Source organism: Aphis gossypii, chromosome 3, assembly GCF_020184175.1.
Source record: "Aphis gossypii isolate Hap1 chromosome 3, ASM2018417v2, whole genome shotgun sequence".
NCBI classification, from domain to species: Eukaryota; Metazoa; Arthropoda; class Insecta; order Hemiptera; family Aphididae; genus Aphis; species Aphis gossypii.
In genome coordinates, this window is record NC_065532.1 from 28,974,620 (window position 1) to 28,990,084 (window position 15,465).

At 26.3% G+C, this 15,465-nt stretch overlaps 1 protein-coding gene across 4 annotated transcripts; it reads left to right on the forward strand.

Annotated features, from left to right (window-relative positions):
* Positions 1–8,474: 8,474 nt before the first annotated feature.
* LOC114127692 (ribose-phosphate pyrophosphokinase 2) lies at positions 8,475–15,087 on the forward strand. Of its 4 annotated transcripts, XM_027992009.2 has the most exons (8): positions 8,475–8,804; positions 10,165–10,348; positions 11,143–11,214; positions 12,595–12,627; positions 13,584–13,807; positions 13,871–14,044; positions 14,104–14,263; positions 14,805–15,087. In XM_027992009.2, the coding sequence occupies exons 1-8, from the start codon at positions 8,593–8,595 to the stop codon at positions 14,895–14,897; spliced, it is 1,152 nt and encodes a 383-aa protein (XP_027847810.1). In that variant the 5' UTR covers positions 8,475–8,592; the 3' UTR covers positions 14,898–15,087. The 4 variants fall into 4 exon arrangements, with proteins under 4 accessions (XP_027847810.1, XP_027847812.1, XP_027847811.1 ...); XM_027992011.2 differs by lacking the exon at positions 11,143–11,214 and having other exon boundaries at positions 8,476–8,804; XM_027992010.2 differs by lacking the exon at positions 12,595–12,627 and having other exon boundaries at positions 8,478–8,804.
* The last annotated feature ends 378 nt before the right edge of the window (positions 15,088–15,465 follow it).

Sequence of the window (15,465 nt, forward strand, 5' to 3'; positions counted from 1 at the left end):
TATATAATATATAATTACTAGCTACATAACTATACTTGATTGTTTATTGTACAATAATACATTAACAATATGATTGTAACTTTTACCATATAACCTATAATGGTATATTGAATAATTATTATAATTTATACTCACGGGTCGTCAATAGGTGGTTCGTATAGTAGAAATAACTGGAACGCCAAAAGTTTTCCTCATATAATAAATATTTGATTTATTTTAATATGGTGTATTTAGAGATTTTAAAGAATGAATATTGACTCATCTCCACTTTGAAGATACTACACATATGTTGTTCTTCAAAAGCACAAATTTTAAAAAAAAATGGCTCAAGAGTCAAAACAATAAATGTTATTCCTAACTTTTAAGTACCTATAAAATTGTACTATTATTAGTATAAATTATAATATATTGTATTAAATAATTTGTTTTAAATAGTTCCAAACTGTATTTTTAACACAAAAATAAATACATTAATTATTAACTAATATTTAACTTTTTTCTGGTCCCCAAAAATGTAATTATCAAGCCCTCTGTTTTATTTTTTATATTCTATAGTGTAGACCATATTGAATTTTACAAGGAAATTAATTAACGAACCCACTAAATGTATTCTTATTATTTAGTTATTTGAAATGGGCTTATTAAACCTACGACTATTTACAATAAGCTAAAACCAAAAATAAACTTATTTCATTTTAATTAGGCCAACTGTATATTATATCATTTATTCATGAGCTAACCTAGGGGTGGGTTTAGTAGGTATGGGAGTTAAGCTAACTTGCAATATTGTTTTCACGATATTATGAGTCTCCTAATAAGTCATATTTATATTTTTGTTTGGACGTTGTACAATATTAACTATTTAAAAATAAACTGTGCACAAGACTTATGAAACTTTATAATATTATAATATACTTTATCCAGCCAAATAATACGCCGATTCTGCACAATTCTCAAGTAACAGCTTACTTTCGAGGTCGGTTCTACTGCAACGTGTCTATTACTTGTCAGAATATAATATTGTCTTATTAGTAACTACTCTTTAGTATTATATAATATTATATAGAACGATATAATTGTAAATATTAAAAAAACAATAAATCTTCATCACAATTTATAATTTTAAAACGTTCATTAATTACTTCAAAATTAAAATATAAAAATAATAATGTAAAATATAGATATTTCTGAATAAAAATTTTGGTTTATTGGGTGTATTATAATAAAACGTAGACAATGATTACGAGTATTGCGTATTTTTTATAAGACGTTTATATTTTTGTACATTCATTTAAGAATTAGGTGCCTCGTACATCAATAATATTATACCATATTTTATACTCAAGTCCCAAGTACCCTATTGTCGTTAATTACAAATTACTAATGGAATACTTCACCCAAGTAAAATTTATCCCATTCAATTTGACTTAAAATTAATAGCTGCGTAGTGTAAAAAACAATTATTTTTCTGTTTTTAATTATAGGTATATGTACTTACTACATATCCTAGTTTGAATGTCAAATTAGTATTTTGTTATCAAAATATAAAATATATGAAGTAATAAGTAATTCCGCATAAGTTGTTCTTGTTAATTTGTTATATATTTATAATTCAAATTTACAATAATTACATTTATATTAACATTTAATAATTTTTTTATAATTTAATTTTAAATATATTCTTTAATAGATAGATAATCGATTAACTCGTAAGAATAGAATCAACTACCTATATATTTATATGCTATGCAATGAAAAACTTATGCAAGTTAAGAATTAGGATAGATTTTATATTTATATTTCATTATAATATATAGGTTATTTAAATTAAAACTATACAATTATTTTCAACATTTTATTACCTAATTATTATACAGTCAAATCGTTCTTATCAATTCAAAATAAAAGAAAAAAATGAAGCCATTATTTTAATCAAAATTGTTTAAATATCAAACTCCAATATAATACTATATAACAATGTAATACAGTAAATATTTAACTCCAATCAATTCCATGTCACCATCATTTATATTGTATATTATTATTTATTATGATAGTCATACCGATTAGCCTTTTATAATTTTTACCATAAATACTATATAGTGTTTACTGTTTAGACTATAATCTTTTATGTTCATAGTTTTGACAATTTTAACTATACCTATTATATTAAAAAGCAAACTTAGTATAGAGATAAAAGATAAGTATTATGTAATAATTGTGTCAAGCGAAGTTATGACTACTGAAAAATTATTGTCCATGTCATAACCCCAATTAAGAATTTAACACTTAAACGTCCAAGCTGAAACTAACTACTGAACACCTAAACTAAAATATATAACTAATTAACATTTTTAATCCAATATAAACCGCTTTTACACATTCTATACCAATTATATTTTTTAGATTATGTATAGCGTAATTTTGCAAATAAAACAATCATCTTACTTATTATATATTTTATACAAAATATTTAATATTCATGCGGTCATATAGAAGGAACCACTGAAGCTAAAAGTATGAAATTTGATCAGTAGTTTCATTTTATGATGTAGAGACCTACTAAGGAGGAATTTTAGAATAATCATTAAAAGGTGGAAAAATTTATTTCTTGGTTGAATTTTTTTTAAACCTAGCATAAATATTTTATAATAGCCATTATATTTGAATATAATTTTAAAATAGAATAAATCTACTAGCATTATTTGATTTATCAGCTAGTGTATTAGAATTATACAAATTTGAAATTTATATTTGTTTTATCATAAACCATAATTTCAAAAAATATTGAGGTTCTTGACAATAGTTTTGTTTTGTAAAAATTTGATGGCTATAATAATAATAATAATAATAAATAATTGTTGATTTATTTTTTTTTAATATGGATAAATTTTTTTTCCTGATTTCATAGGAATATGACATGTAAATTAATATTTTTCAGGCGGATCAACATAAGAAGGCGTTTCCATATTATTTGTTTTATTAGAAAAATATTTTTCCGATTTTTTTACGATTTCCTCGCCATATTTTATTTGAAAATCTTCTATATAAATAATAACTTAGTAATTCAGTTTTATACTATAACTTTAATTCAACTAGAATCTGAACTAAGTGATGAATGTATTTATTTTACAATGATGTGTGTTTTTTTGATTTTTGTGTCTGTGTACAGCATAACTTGTCAAAATAATGCTTCAATTTCAAATTTCGGGGGGAGGGGGATGTTCGATGGCCAAGTGAATATCCTTGGTGCATTATAAAGGTCGAAAGTAAGAATTTTCCAACAGTTTAAAAAATAAACTGGAATTTTCAGGGAATAATGTTTTTTAATTATAATAAAATAATTTACATTATTATTCATTGTTTAAGTAAGTAATTCGTTGCAATTTGAACTTGAATGTAATTAAAAAAAATTAATTATATATTTTATTAATATTATATATATATATTTTTGATTTTATAGTTAAAGTATGAACCATTTATATGAGGAATCATATACAATTTTCAAAATTTAGATATTTTTTTTTTTATAAATTTCTAATTATAAAATAGTTTGCAATTATTCCAATTTTGACGAATTTTGTCGAAATTCTTATTTTAAATGTATATAAAAAAAAAATGTCACTATAATGAATATTAATAGTTTTAATATATTTTTTTATACCAATATAAGAACCACTTATGTAACTTATGTGGGATCTTGTATTAAATTTTTATGAATTTTGACCCAGCTAGTAATTTTTAATTGACTTTATTAAAAAATAAATTAAAAATAATCTGAAATTTTTTTTTCAGGTCAATAAATATTTAAAAATATTTTGAAAAAAATTAAGTTGTCATATAATGCTTAGCAGATTCAATACATCAAAATCAATTCTTTCTTCTTGGTTGTACATAATAATAAGAAAACGCTACTTCTCGAATGCGTGCAATGATAAAGTTTTTATCAACTTATCGGCACCGTCGTTGTTTTCGTTTGATATTTTATTATAAACTTAAATAGATAGATAGGTGGTGCGGTCGTATATTACATATACTAAGGGTTGTGCTGATTAAACCGATTATACTATTTTTATTAGTTTTCTATGCGATTATACTTTTTCATTTATCGATTAACGACAAATACAACATGCCATTAGGAACCGTTACTTAAAGTTTTTTGACTTATTTTTTTTTACAATTAAAATGAAACATAAAAGAAAGATTTGTTTCAATAGATAATACATATATAATTTTGTAAATTAATAAATTGTAAAAATAACTTTCATTTATTGTTTATTAAGTTTATTAATTTCAACTTTGTTTAGTTGTATTGTGTAGGTAAATAATGCAAATAATAAGCATCCAATACAGGTTTAATAGAAAAATAGGTAATTTAATTTTTGAAAATTTGCCTCTCCCCGGGGTGACTTTTGGAGCTACTATTGTTTTATCATGATGTAGTTTTTATTTATATATCTATGATGAGAACACGATATAGGTTGCTTATAAAATCTTTTGATTTTTAGTACCTAATGGAAGTTTTAAACATAAATTTTGATCTAGTTTGTACTTTAAAGAGATCAAACTTATAAGTGCTCAGTACTTATTTTTTTAATTGGGAAAAACCAACAAAAAAATAAGGAAAACGGGAATTTTTACACAAATTCAATTTTTGACAAAATCGATTTTGTTTTTGTTTTATGTAACTCGAAAGATTATTATATATTATTCGACTAGGTAAATTTTAAATTGTAATTATTGTATATACTTAAAAATAAAAATCATAATTCCGCGCCCCCTTACCAATCATTGACATTTCATCTTATTTTCTAATGAAATTGTTTGATTATTGTTATGTAATGAGTTTTTTTTTTTATAGAAAATACTAAGGTGAAAACATTCATCAGAAATTCATCTTATTTCAATACTGATTAAAATAAACACGTACGTAACATAAGTAAATAATTCACACATTGCACACACATACTGGATGATGCGCATAAACCCAACGCCGATAATGCAACAGTAGAATAATGGGGTCATGGGGATATCTATCTTTCTAGCAAGGGCGCCCGCAGAAATTTTTCCGGGGGGGAGGCAAGGTGTATATTATATATATAAATATATATAAAATGCTAGTTTAGGTTAGGTAAAATACTGTAATAGGTATACAAAAACATTGGCAACAAAAGCGAGGGGGGCATGGCCCCTCCCTGCCGGCGCTCATGCTTTCTAGTAATGTTACAGGTGATTTCTACCTCCCCCCAGGCATGCTAACAGATGTATTAATATATTACATACAAATTCGGTCGTAAATAGAAAATAATAATATAAACATGTGATGAAAGTTTTTTTGAAGTATCTGGTGCTTTTCGTTCTTGGGATACATCAAAAAACAAAATATTTTTGAAAATCGAAGTATTTTTACTGCCCCAAAAAGTGATAATAAATTAAAACTTTTTTAAAAACACACATCGTTGTAAAGTCAATACATTTATCGCTCTTTTCATTATCTAAAATGTATTTATATTTAATTTGGTGGCTTGGTGCCCTAGTGCATTTCCTCCTTCCTTAGCATACTTTTGAGTCCTGATACGAATATATGAGGATAACAGATACGATAGTAAATAAGACAAACCTATTAAATTTTACAGTTATACCTAAATAAAATGCAATGAAAAATATAATATTGTTATAAGCTGTAAGTTATCGTCGGTATATAACTGCTGGTTGTTGGTTACATTTACCTTTATAAATTACGATGTATGAGAGTTAAAAATTGTTATCGCGAGCCAAAAATGACAAAGTTAATGAAACCAATTAGACTAAAAATAAAGTATATCTATACAGTGCTACCTATTATTGGTATTTAAAATCGGATTGTTTATGGGCCTCTAGGAAAGCAATAATACTCAAAAAAGGCTTCGATGGACTACAATTCATTGGGACATTTAACAAACCCTACAAGTTGGTGTATAGCTTGAGAAATAAGAATATTATATACAACTTTTATAGGTATTTTTATATAATTATAAAATTAATATGTTACATTGTAATGAGATGTCTCATAAAAACGAGTAATTTTTGAAAAAGTCATATATTAGCCAAAATCGAAATTTTTATTGTGAAATATTCCATTATTACCAATAAGGTAAGAACTATTCGACATCAGCTATTTATTTTACAGTCAAATGAACTAGGTTGAATAATTGGTAATCTAATCAGTCATAATATTTATCGACGGAAATGATTTAGATTTGAGATAATAAGAATATAAGATATAAAGTGTAATAAGTATAAAATCTAACTCACTAGCTATTTTCAAAATAAGTTGCTAAATTTAGTTCTAAGCTACCTACCTACTAAAATTTATATTCAATCAAAATTCTTATTTCATATTCTAAACTTTTTTAAAATGCGCTTTAATTGCTGAAACATTGTTAGTAACATTAAGTAATATTTTAATTAACATTTTTTTTAAATTTATTATGTTGCAAAACAGAAAATCTTCAGTAAAATGTCACATGGAAAAAAATTGGAAGGTGACCAATATTGTTCATATATAAAATTATGACGAGGGCCAATTTATATTTATATTTGTCCCCATACTATATTTTTTACGCACGTATCGCAATTATTGTCCGTTTACTGTTTGGTTGGCAGGTAGAGAAGGTGTACCTATTAACTGTAGAATTATAGTGTGTACTGCACAGTGTGTGACTCGTGATAGTTATAGAATGAATAATGGTCATTGGTCTGAATGAAAGTTTAGGTCTAATTAGTATACGGTCGCCGGCCAGTAGGTTGAATGTTGATGTTTATATAGTTCCGGTCTAAATACCACAAATTTAAAAGTAAAAAAAGATTCCTTATAAACTACAAATAGTCCAAAATTCTTGTAATAATAAATTTAAATGGTGTTTAGAAAACCCTGTAAACGGATGAACAATTTCTTTTTATTATTATAAAAGCTATCCTTGCGACCGTGCCCCGTGGCATCTGATAATTGGACATAGGCAGTGGTTCTGAAGTATAAAATTTTACCCACGACATACACCTCCACATACAATTTTTACATCCACTTATTTCTTATAATTACCTTATCATATACCAATAGTATATATTATGTATAGTACTAAATACTACAATTTTCTAAATTCGTACATTATTATTGACAAATGTAATCCCTAACTACTAAATTCACTTATAACAATTGTCATAGGTAAATCGTAAATATATATTTTGGTGTCACTGAATATAAGTAGGTTTTAGGTCTGTTATATTGATTTTCAATTAATATTAGGTTACATTATTATTATTAACACTATTTACATTAAAATTAAATTATTTTTTTTCTATTTCAACATGTGTCTATACAATCTATTATAACGGCGAGTTTGATGGTTAATTTGACAAATGTTAAGAAGTATAGGAAGGTTTCCAGCAGTGTCAACAAATAAGAATAAAAAAATTAATTAGGTATACAAAAAGTATATATAGGAATATTCTAGGTAGATACATCGGTATATTATATTAGGTAATTTAGATAATGAACCTGGAGTCCTGGAAGTACTTTGAGAATATTGTATGAACAATATTATTAATTAAAATATACTGAGTTACACTCTGTATAATGTTTGTATTTAGGTAAGTCATTTGCTCAGAATATTGAATGTTTTTATTTGCTAGTAGGTACTATTATTACTGATAAAGAAAAAAAATACGTAAAAATTTAAGATGGGAATATATAAGTCCAAAATGTCGTTAAGCCGATACTTAATCTAGCTATATATTATAGGTAATATTTATATTTTATGTTTATAGATATTAACTGTGTTGTAGAACTCAAATTACTTAATTTTACTGACTATTGACTACTAAATAAGTATATTTAAATACTTACCATAATAATAGTATTAAACATATATTATAGTTAGCTGTTCAATGTTAATATATAGTTCTATGGATTATACAGCGTGTTTGATAAAGAGTTGACTGTAAGATTGTTTTAAATTGTAACACTTTTTCAAAATAAATTTGAAATCTTAAGATAAGATCAAATTTTTTATAAAATAATGTACCCTGTATGATAATACAATGAAGCATTTATAAACTTTTTAATAAAAGTGTAGGGTTAAATTTGAAAATGTAAACGTTAAAAGACTTAAAAGCAATCGGATTTTATCGCGAAATTACTAGGTGGCAAAAATCGGTGACGTTTAAAATTGGACACCGTACAGCTGCCGTGTACATATTATCATTATTATACACGTGATAATAATTATTGCGATAGGTATAATTAATAAATATAATATTATATTGCATAATAGTATATAATAAGCGCATTATATCTATACCGCATAAGTGGCATCGTCATGACTTTTTAATAACATTTATATACATATATTTTTGTACCGTGCACGTGGTTCCCCTGCGGACGCCCTAAGGGTTTGCCAGTAGCCCGGACTACCAGAGCTCGCCGCCCGGCAAGTAGTACTGACGGTCGCCACCACCGACGACAGCGACGATCTTTCGGTGGGGTACGCGCGGCAGCCGGTAGGCGGGCGTTCGCATAGTGTTACGAATTACGATGATCGCTGCTGTGGTAGTATGCCTTTGTTATCATCCGAACCCATTCGCGCCAGGTGTCTAGTAAAATCGAATTTGGTCTCGACCCGAGCAAACGTCGCCAACAACAGAATGCCAAACATCAAGGTGTTCAGCGGCACGTCGCACCCAGACTTGGCGCAGCGGATCGTCGACCGGTTGGGCATCGACGTCGGCAAGGTGGTCACCAAGAAGTTTAGCAACCTCGAAACATGGTAACTGAAAGCCTAACCGTGGACCGGTCTAACAGCTAAGCCCCCCCAGACGCGACGGTGTCTTATCCGTATTTCATTATTACCCATCCGCGGCTTGTCGTATTTGTGAGCCGTGACCGTTTGCGTTTCCGGCCGAAGAGCGACAAAACCACCGCCCACGCGTCCATAAATCATAAGTACCGTAGAAACTGGTTTCGTATTTTGCCGATTTTTCTCGCAATTTTTACGTCACCGAGTGTACCGCTTGGGTCATACGAGTATCTATTGTCTAGGTCGTGTACTTGTCACAAATCCATTTTCGCGGACGCGTTTTGACCCCGCAACACTCCTCGCGGCGTTAGGTTGGTAAGGAGATGAAAATTCACCGTCCTTTCCGTTTTCCGGATTGGTTTTTTTTTGTAGGTTAAGAAAATGGTTTTGTCCGCCGGAAACACGTGTTTGCGCGCGCGTTTCTCGGTTCAAATGACGTCCGCGGTCCACGCGTGTACGTCTTCCTTACTCGTTCAATTCCTGATAAAGGTATATAGGTAACAATATCATTTGCTTCCGGTACACGTGTAAAACATCCACCGTCATAATGCATGTCCACTGTACTGCTGTTTACCATGTCAATCGACAATTCGTGTCTCGTATAGCCTATAGGTGCTATCTGTTACCGAGCCGATTGATTCTAAGGCGTTTTGCGGCCCTAACAAACAAATTTTGTAAGCATCAATGATATTTTTTCTACTTAAACTACCTGTTGATCATTTCGAGTTTATTAACATAAAAGATCTTCCCTTTAGAAGTACCTAATTAAGAAATAAGTACCATTAAGATCAATAATGTTATATAAGTACATAACACATTACAAAAGGTACCTTTGTATTACCTATGTGGCTATCTCGTTTTTATTACTGTTCAATTTCTTTGTTTTATCAATAGTTCTTATGCTCTATTACCTTAGCAACACTGTTACATTTATATTATAAGTAATGCAATAGAGTTAATTATGTTTTCATTCATCTAGAAAACCTAATGTTTCTCTCTGAATTAGATAACTGGTGGGTGTATTGGTTGATGTACAGTGATTTTTTTCAATTCATGAGTCAATATTTTTTACAAGGTTTTTCTAATTAAGTCCCACTTCAATTATAAAATAATAAAAAATAAAATATTGGCAATAATTTGATTACTATAATGACTGAAAAAAATAATATATTTCTTAAGTTATTATTTTAATATAACATAAGTTGGTAGGTATTTAGATAATTATAAATATATTACGAAAATTGTATTTTTCATATTTACAACCTTGTTAATTAAGTAATTTCCATGTAATTATTCATAGTCCTCAATCTTTTTTTAATGTATGTTTTAGTGTTGAAATTGGAGAATCAGTCAGAGGGGAAGATGTATACATTATACAAAGTGGTAGTGGCGAAGTTAATGATAACTTGATGGAACTATTAATCATGATAAATGCTTGTAAAATAGCATCTGCATCACGTGTTACTGCTGTCATACCATGTTTTCCATACGCTAGGCAAGATAAAAAGGATAAGGTAAGTTATTAAATTAAATTAATCTTAGTTTTAAATCATTATCATTAATTATCGATTAGAATATTGTAGTAAATATTACATTTTCATTTTACATTATTACATATTAACTAAAAAAAACTATTCACATTGCAATTTTACATACAATGATTATTTCTTTTTCTTTAAATTATATCTTAACTAACCAAATTTATCACTTCTATGTTAAAATGTAAAACATAAAATTATTATTATTTTTTTAAAGTAATAATAACTTTAATTATTATGTATAATTGTATAATGTCGAAGAAAGAATATTCAATATTTAATTAATTCAGCCTTAATAATTTAAAGTTGGAATTTTTGTAAAGAAGAAAATGTATCATTTGATTAATACCATTTGTTCAAGTTAATTGAATTTAAACTGTTATTTAAATTTATTGTAGAGGATTAAAATGCTTCTAGTACTAAGGTTTTTCTTTTAACCTTAAATTTTGTTTGATTTTAAAATATACTTCAGGTCCTTCTTAAAATAATATAATATGGCTTATAAACTAGGAAAAAGTATTAGTTATTTGTTATTCATTTTTATAAGTATCTATAAAAAATAGTTTATAGTTATTTAGGTAGTTAATTCTTTTATTATTATAATACATTTGATTCTTTTCATATGTGCAGATATTTAAATAAATATATATTTTTCAAAATGTTCACATGCCAATTAATCTATTTTCCTTTTATTACTTGCATGATGGATATTACTCTAATCCGCACTTTACTTATTAATCATTTTTCACTGTTCATGCTGTAAACAAAAGAATGGCGACATCCCCGAGAAAGACAATAATAGATCAAGGGCAACCGTCAAGTGCAATGAATGGAAGTTTCGGGTATAGTTTTATTCAATGAAACATTATTAAATATACTTACCTGGGCATTTTAACTAAATTCATACATTATTTTATGGGATTTACAAAAATATGCGTCTTGTTGGGTATTGTGTGTTTTGAAATGTCAGTTTTCAATGTATCAGTTATTGGTTTTTTATATCACCGAATTATTATTGTAGTTGTGCCATTAAAAGCCCCTATTCTCTTATGTTGAATATCACTTATTAATTTCACGCAGATATAAATTTTTTATGATTACAATGAAAAGTATTGGATGTCACGTAGTGTTGCAATTAATTTAATACAGGCTTATTATTTATATATATAGGTGAGAAAATTAGGATAGTTGCCAAAAGTAACCATTATGTTATTAACGCTTCACTCAGAAATTTTCTTTTAATTTTAAACTTGACAAAGGTACCTACTACAAAGCTTAATCATTTCATGTTATGCTTTAATTATAAATAATACTTTTGTGGATAGATCTTTTAAAGAAAAGTTAATGATATTTGTAAAAGCTTATTTGCCGCATGTGTATATAATAATTATAACATTAATATATTACTATCTACTACATTTCTTTTTTGAAATAATATTTAAAAAACTTTATTTTTAGTTAAAATAAACACTACTTTATATTTTTGGCATGAATACCTTGCACATATATTTTTTTGTTAGTGTTTTATTTTATAATATGTAATCCATTTAATTACCTGCTTTCACAACCAACTTATGTATTTTAGCTATATTAAAGATACTATATGCATTTGATTGATAATAACAATAATTGAACAAATTATATATTAAAAACTTAACATAATATAATGCTTAGTAAAACAATTATCATACATTTTTGTTTAAAATAAGCGATAGTGTTATTTGTACTATGTATATTATAATGTCATTGAATTAAAATCTATGATGAAATAATTTGATTGCATGTTTCATAGTTTATTATCTTATAATATCATTTGAATACTTAAGCTGTGTAAACTACATTTTGATAACCTATACACATTACACATATTAAAAAAAATAATAATAAATAAATAGCGCTTAATAAAATAATCTGTTTTACGAGTATAAATATAGAAAACAATTAAATAATATATTTTATGTAAAATAAATTGATATTTGTACTAATCATAACTGTGATATATTTAATTTATTTTAAACCAATTATAAAATAATAGAAACCATGTTGGTCATACTATGATGTTTAAGTTTTAATAACTAATAATTATATTGACCGAAATGGTAGCGTAATTAACACAATTTATGTTACCTATTTTAATTGCTATAATTTAATATTACAGTTGTTTGGTTCCATGAAATGAATTAGCCATCCAATTCATATTTTTGTTTGCTTTATTTTTACAGGAGTTATTTCGAGATTTTGTGATCGGCAATCAGGTGCTAAAAAAATGTTTTTTAGGAATTGTTGAAACAAAAGTTTCAGTAACATTTCTTTATGTTTGCATGTTTATTGTTTGAATATCATTAATTGATTTTTACTTTAACAATATATTTTTAATTTCATCAGTTTTAAATGATGTATTTATTGATTATAATTTTTAAAATTTTATACTTAAACATCTTATACTTTTATTACATTAGTATAATATCAATATTATCAAATCTAATATATATATAGGTAGTTAATTGTTTCGAATTTAAAATTGTAGTAAGCAATGTATATAATATATTGTATTTTTACTGTTTCAAAGAATTAAATAATAGAAACAATAATAGGTATAGAATCATTTTTAGAGTTGCATTACAATTTTTATTCATGTAAAATTGTGTATCTATAACTGTACATAATTTTTTTTATTCTTCATAGTTAATAAAAATTATTGATACTAAAAGGCCGACATTTTATTTTAAAACCTGTTGTTTTGATCAGTTCCAATAAACAGGCACTTTTTGATGATCAATATTTTGTTGTTATTATTTAACTGTTTTTATACATTAAATAAATTCATAATTAGAAAGAATAATATTTAGAATCTTAAATAAAAAATTAATTACTGATGCATGATTCTATTTAATCAATAATTATCAAGCTAGTAGTTATTTCAGTTTTACATAGTGGTTGGTTTATCAGTGGAAAATATAATATTTTTATAAAATATTGTTAAGGATTATGTTGAAAATAAATAATAAATGACCTGAAACTTCCATTAATTCACTGATTGACCAAGCTACTAACACTTAACATATGACTTGCTTATCGGTGAATGGGTGGCTTTTGGTATAGGCAAAAACAATATATATACCCATATAATACTATTAATCACATAAATATTCATAAATATTTACATGTCAAAAAAAAAAAAATTAAAATAGTTTTTTATTTGCCATTATAGAGTAGAGCACCAATATCTGCTAAATTAGTTGCTAACATGCTGTCAGTAGCTGGTGCTGATCATATAATAACTATGGACCTCCATGCTTCTCAAATACAAGGTTTCTTCGATATACCTGTTGATAATTTATTTGCTGAACCAGCTGTGCTAAAATGGATAAAAGAAAATATACCTGAATGGAGAAACAGCATTATAGTGTCACCAGATGCTGGTGGTGCTAAAAGGTACCATATTAATTTAAATTAGTAAATCTAAAGTCTATATAACTAAAACTTATATTTTTCTAGAGTCACATCAATAGCCGATCGTTTGAATGTTGAGTTTGCTCTTATTCACAAAGAAAGAAAGAAAGCTAATGAAGTGGCATCAATGGTTCTAGTGGGTGATGTTAAAGAACGTATTGCAATCTTAGTTGATGATATGGCAGACACTTGTGGCACAATATGTCATGCTGCAGAAAAGTAAAAACTTAATATAATAGTCTTATTTTACAATTTGTTAATACTTTATTTTTGTTTAGGTTAACTGAAGCAGGTGCCACTAAAGTGTATGCAATTTTAACTCATGGTATATTTTCCGGACCTGCTATATCTCGTATTAATAATGCATGCTTTGAAGCTGTTGTAGTTACCAATACCATTCCACAAGATGGCCATATGAAAGAATGTCCTAAAATTCGTGTATGTATATCTTTTTTATTCGTTTTGATTTTAATGCTTTATTTATAATAATAATATTTATTATAATTTAATACAAATATTTTTTTTAATAAATAATATACTGAGAGTACTAGAAAAATTTTATTTGGCAATTTTTATTTTATTATATGTAACACAAATATATAAGGCAAGGTTATATATTTATGCTCGACTTGTAAAATCAGTATTTTTATGAGCCTAGTGAGAAAATAATTTTCAGAAGTAGGTACACAAATTTTTATTTTTCCAAGTTAAAATTAACTTATTAGTTTTATTTTATAAATATATACTCTGTGACTTACCGTCACATTTCCAAAGTTTTATGACATCACAATTAATCATTCACCTTTTATTTTTTCGATCTTGGCCTACTCAGTATTATTGTTAAAAAAAAAATGCTTCTTAATTGTTATAAAATCAAAACTATTAGCATAATCTTGTAAAAATTGTACAAATTAATACAATGTAGGGTATATGTTATTAAAGACTACTTTTTTTAATGTTATATATGTTTATTTTATAGTGTATAGATGTATCAATGATGTTTGCTGAGGCTGTTCGGCGGACACACAATGGTGAATCAGTATCTTATTTGTTTTCAAATGTGCCTTATTGAAATGTTTAATCATGTTTTTATTATCATTGCTATGTACATGTTTATTTATATATTCATAGATTCATACAAAACCTTATGTGCTCAATAAAATATTGTAAAATTATACAGTTTATAAGAAATTAATGTTACATTTTGAAATAGATAAAGTCTGTTATAAATGTAATAAAACACTTTTTTTTTTAAATGTCAATCAAGAGGTTTATACAAATCACAATTTTAAATCTGTCAGTTATATATAACTCCACCCATAACTCATTTTTTTTATGTACATAATATTATATACATTTGCATATTTGGTTTGTTCACAATGTTTATTAGAAAGTACTAAGTTTAACCAATATTAAAGTTTATTTAAAATCATAAAAACTATTATTTGGTTCAATCAGTATTTATTTATTACATTTTGTTTATTATTATAATTACCTTTGTGGTATCATTTATTGTAGAATGATTATTAGTAACTACGTGATTTGAAAATTATTTGATCGATCTAAATCATAGAAATTTGTGAATGAAATATAAAATATTGACAGTTATTTTATTTGTGTTTAGTTTACCATTGGTGATA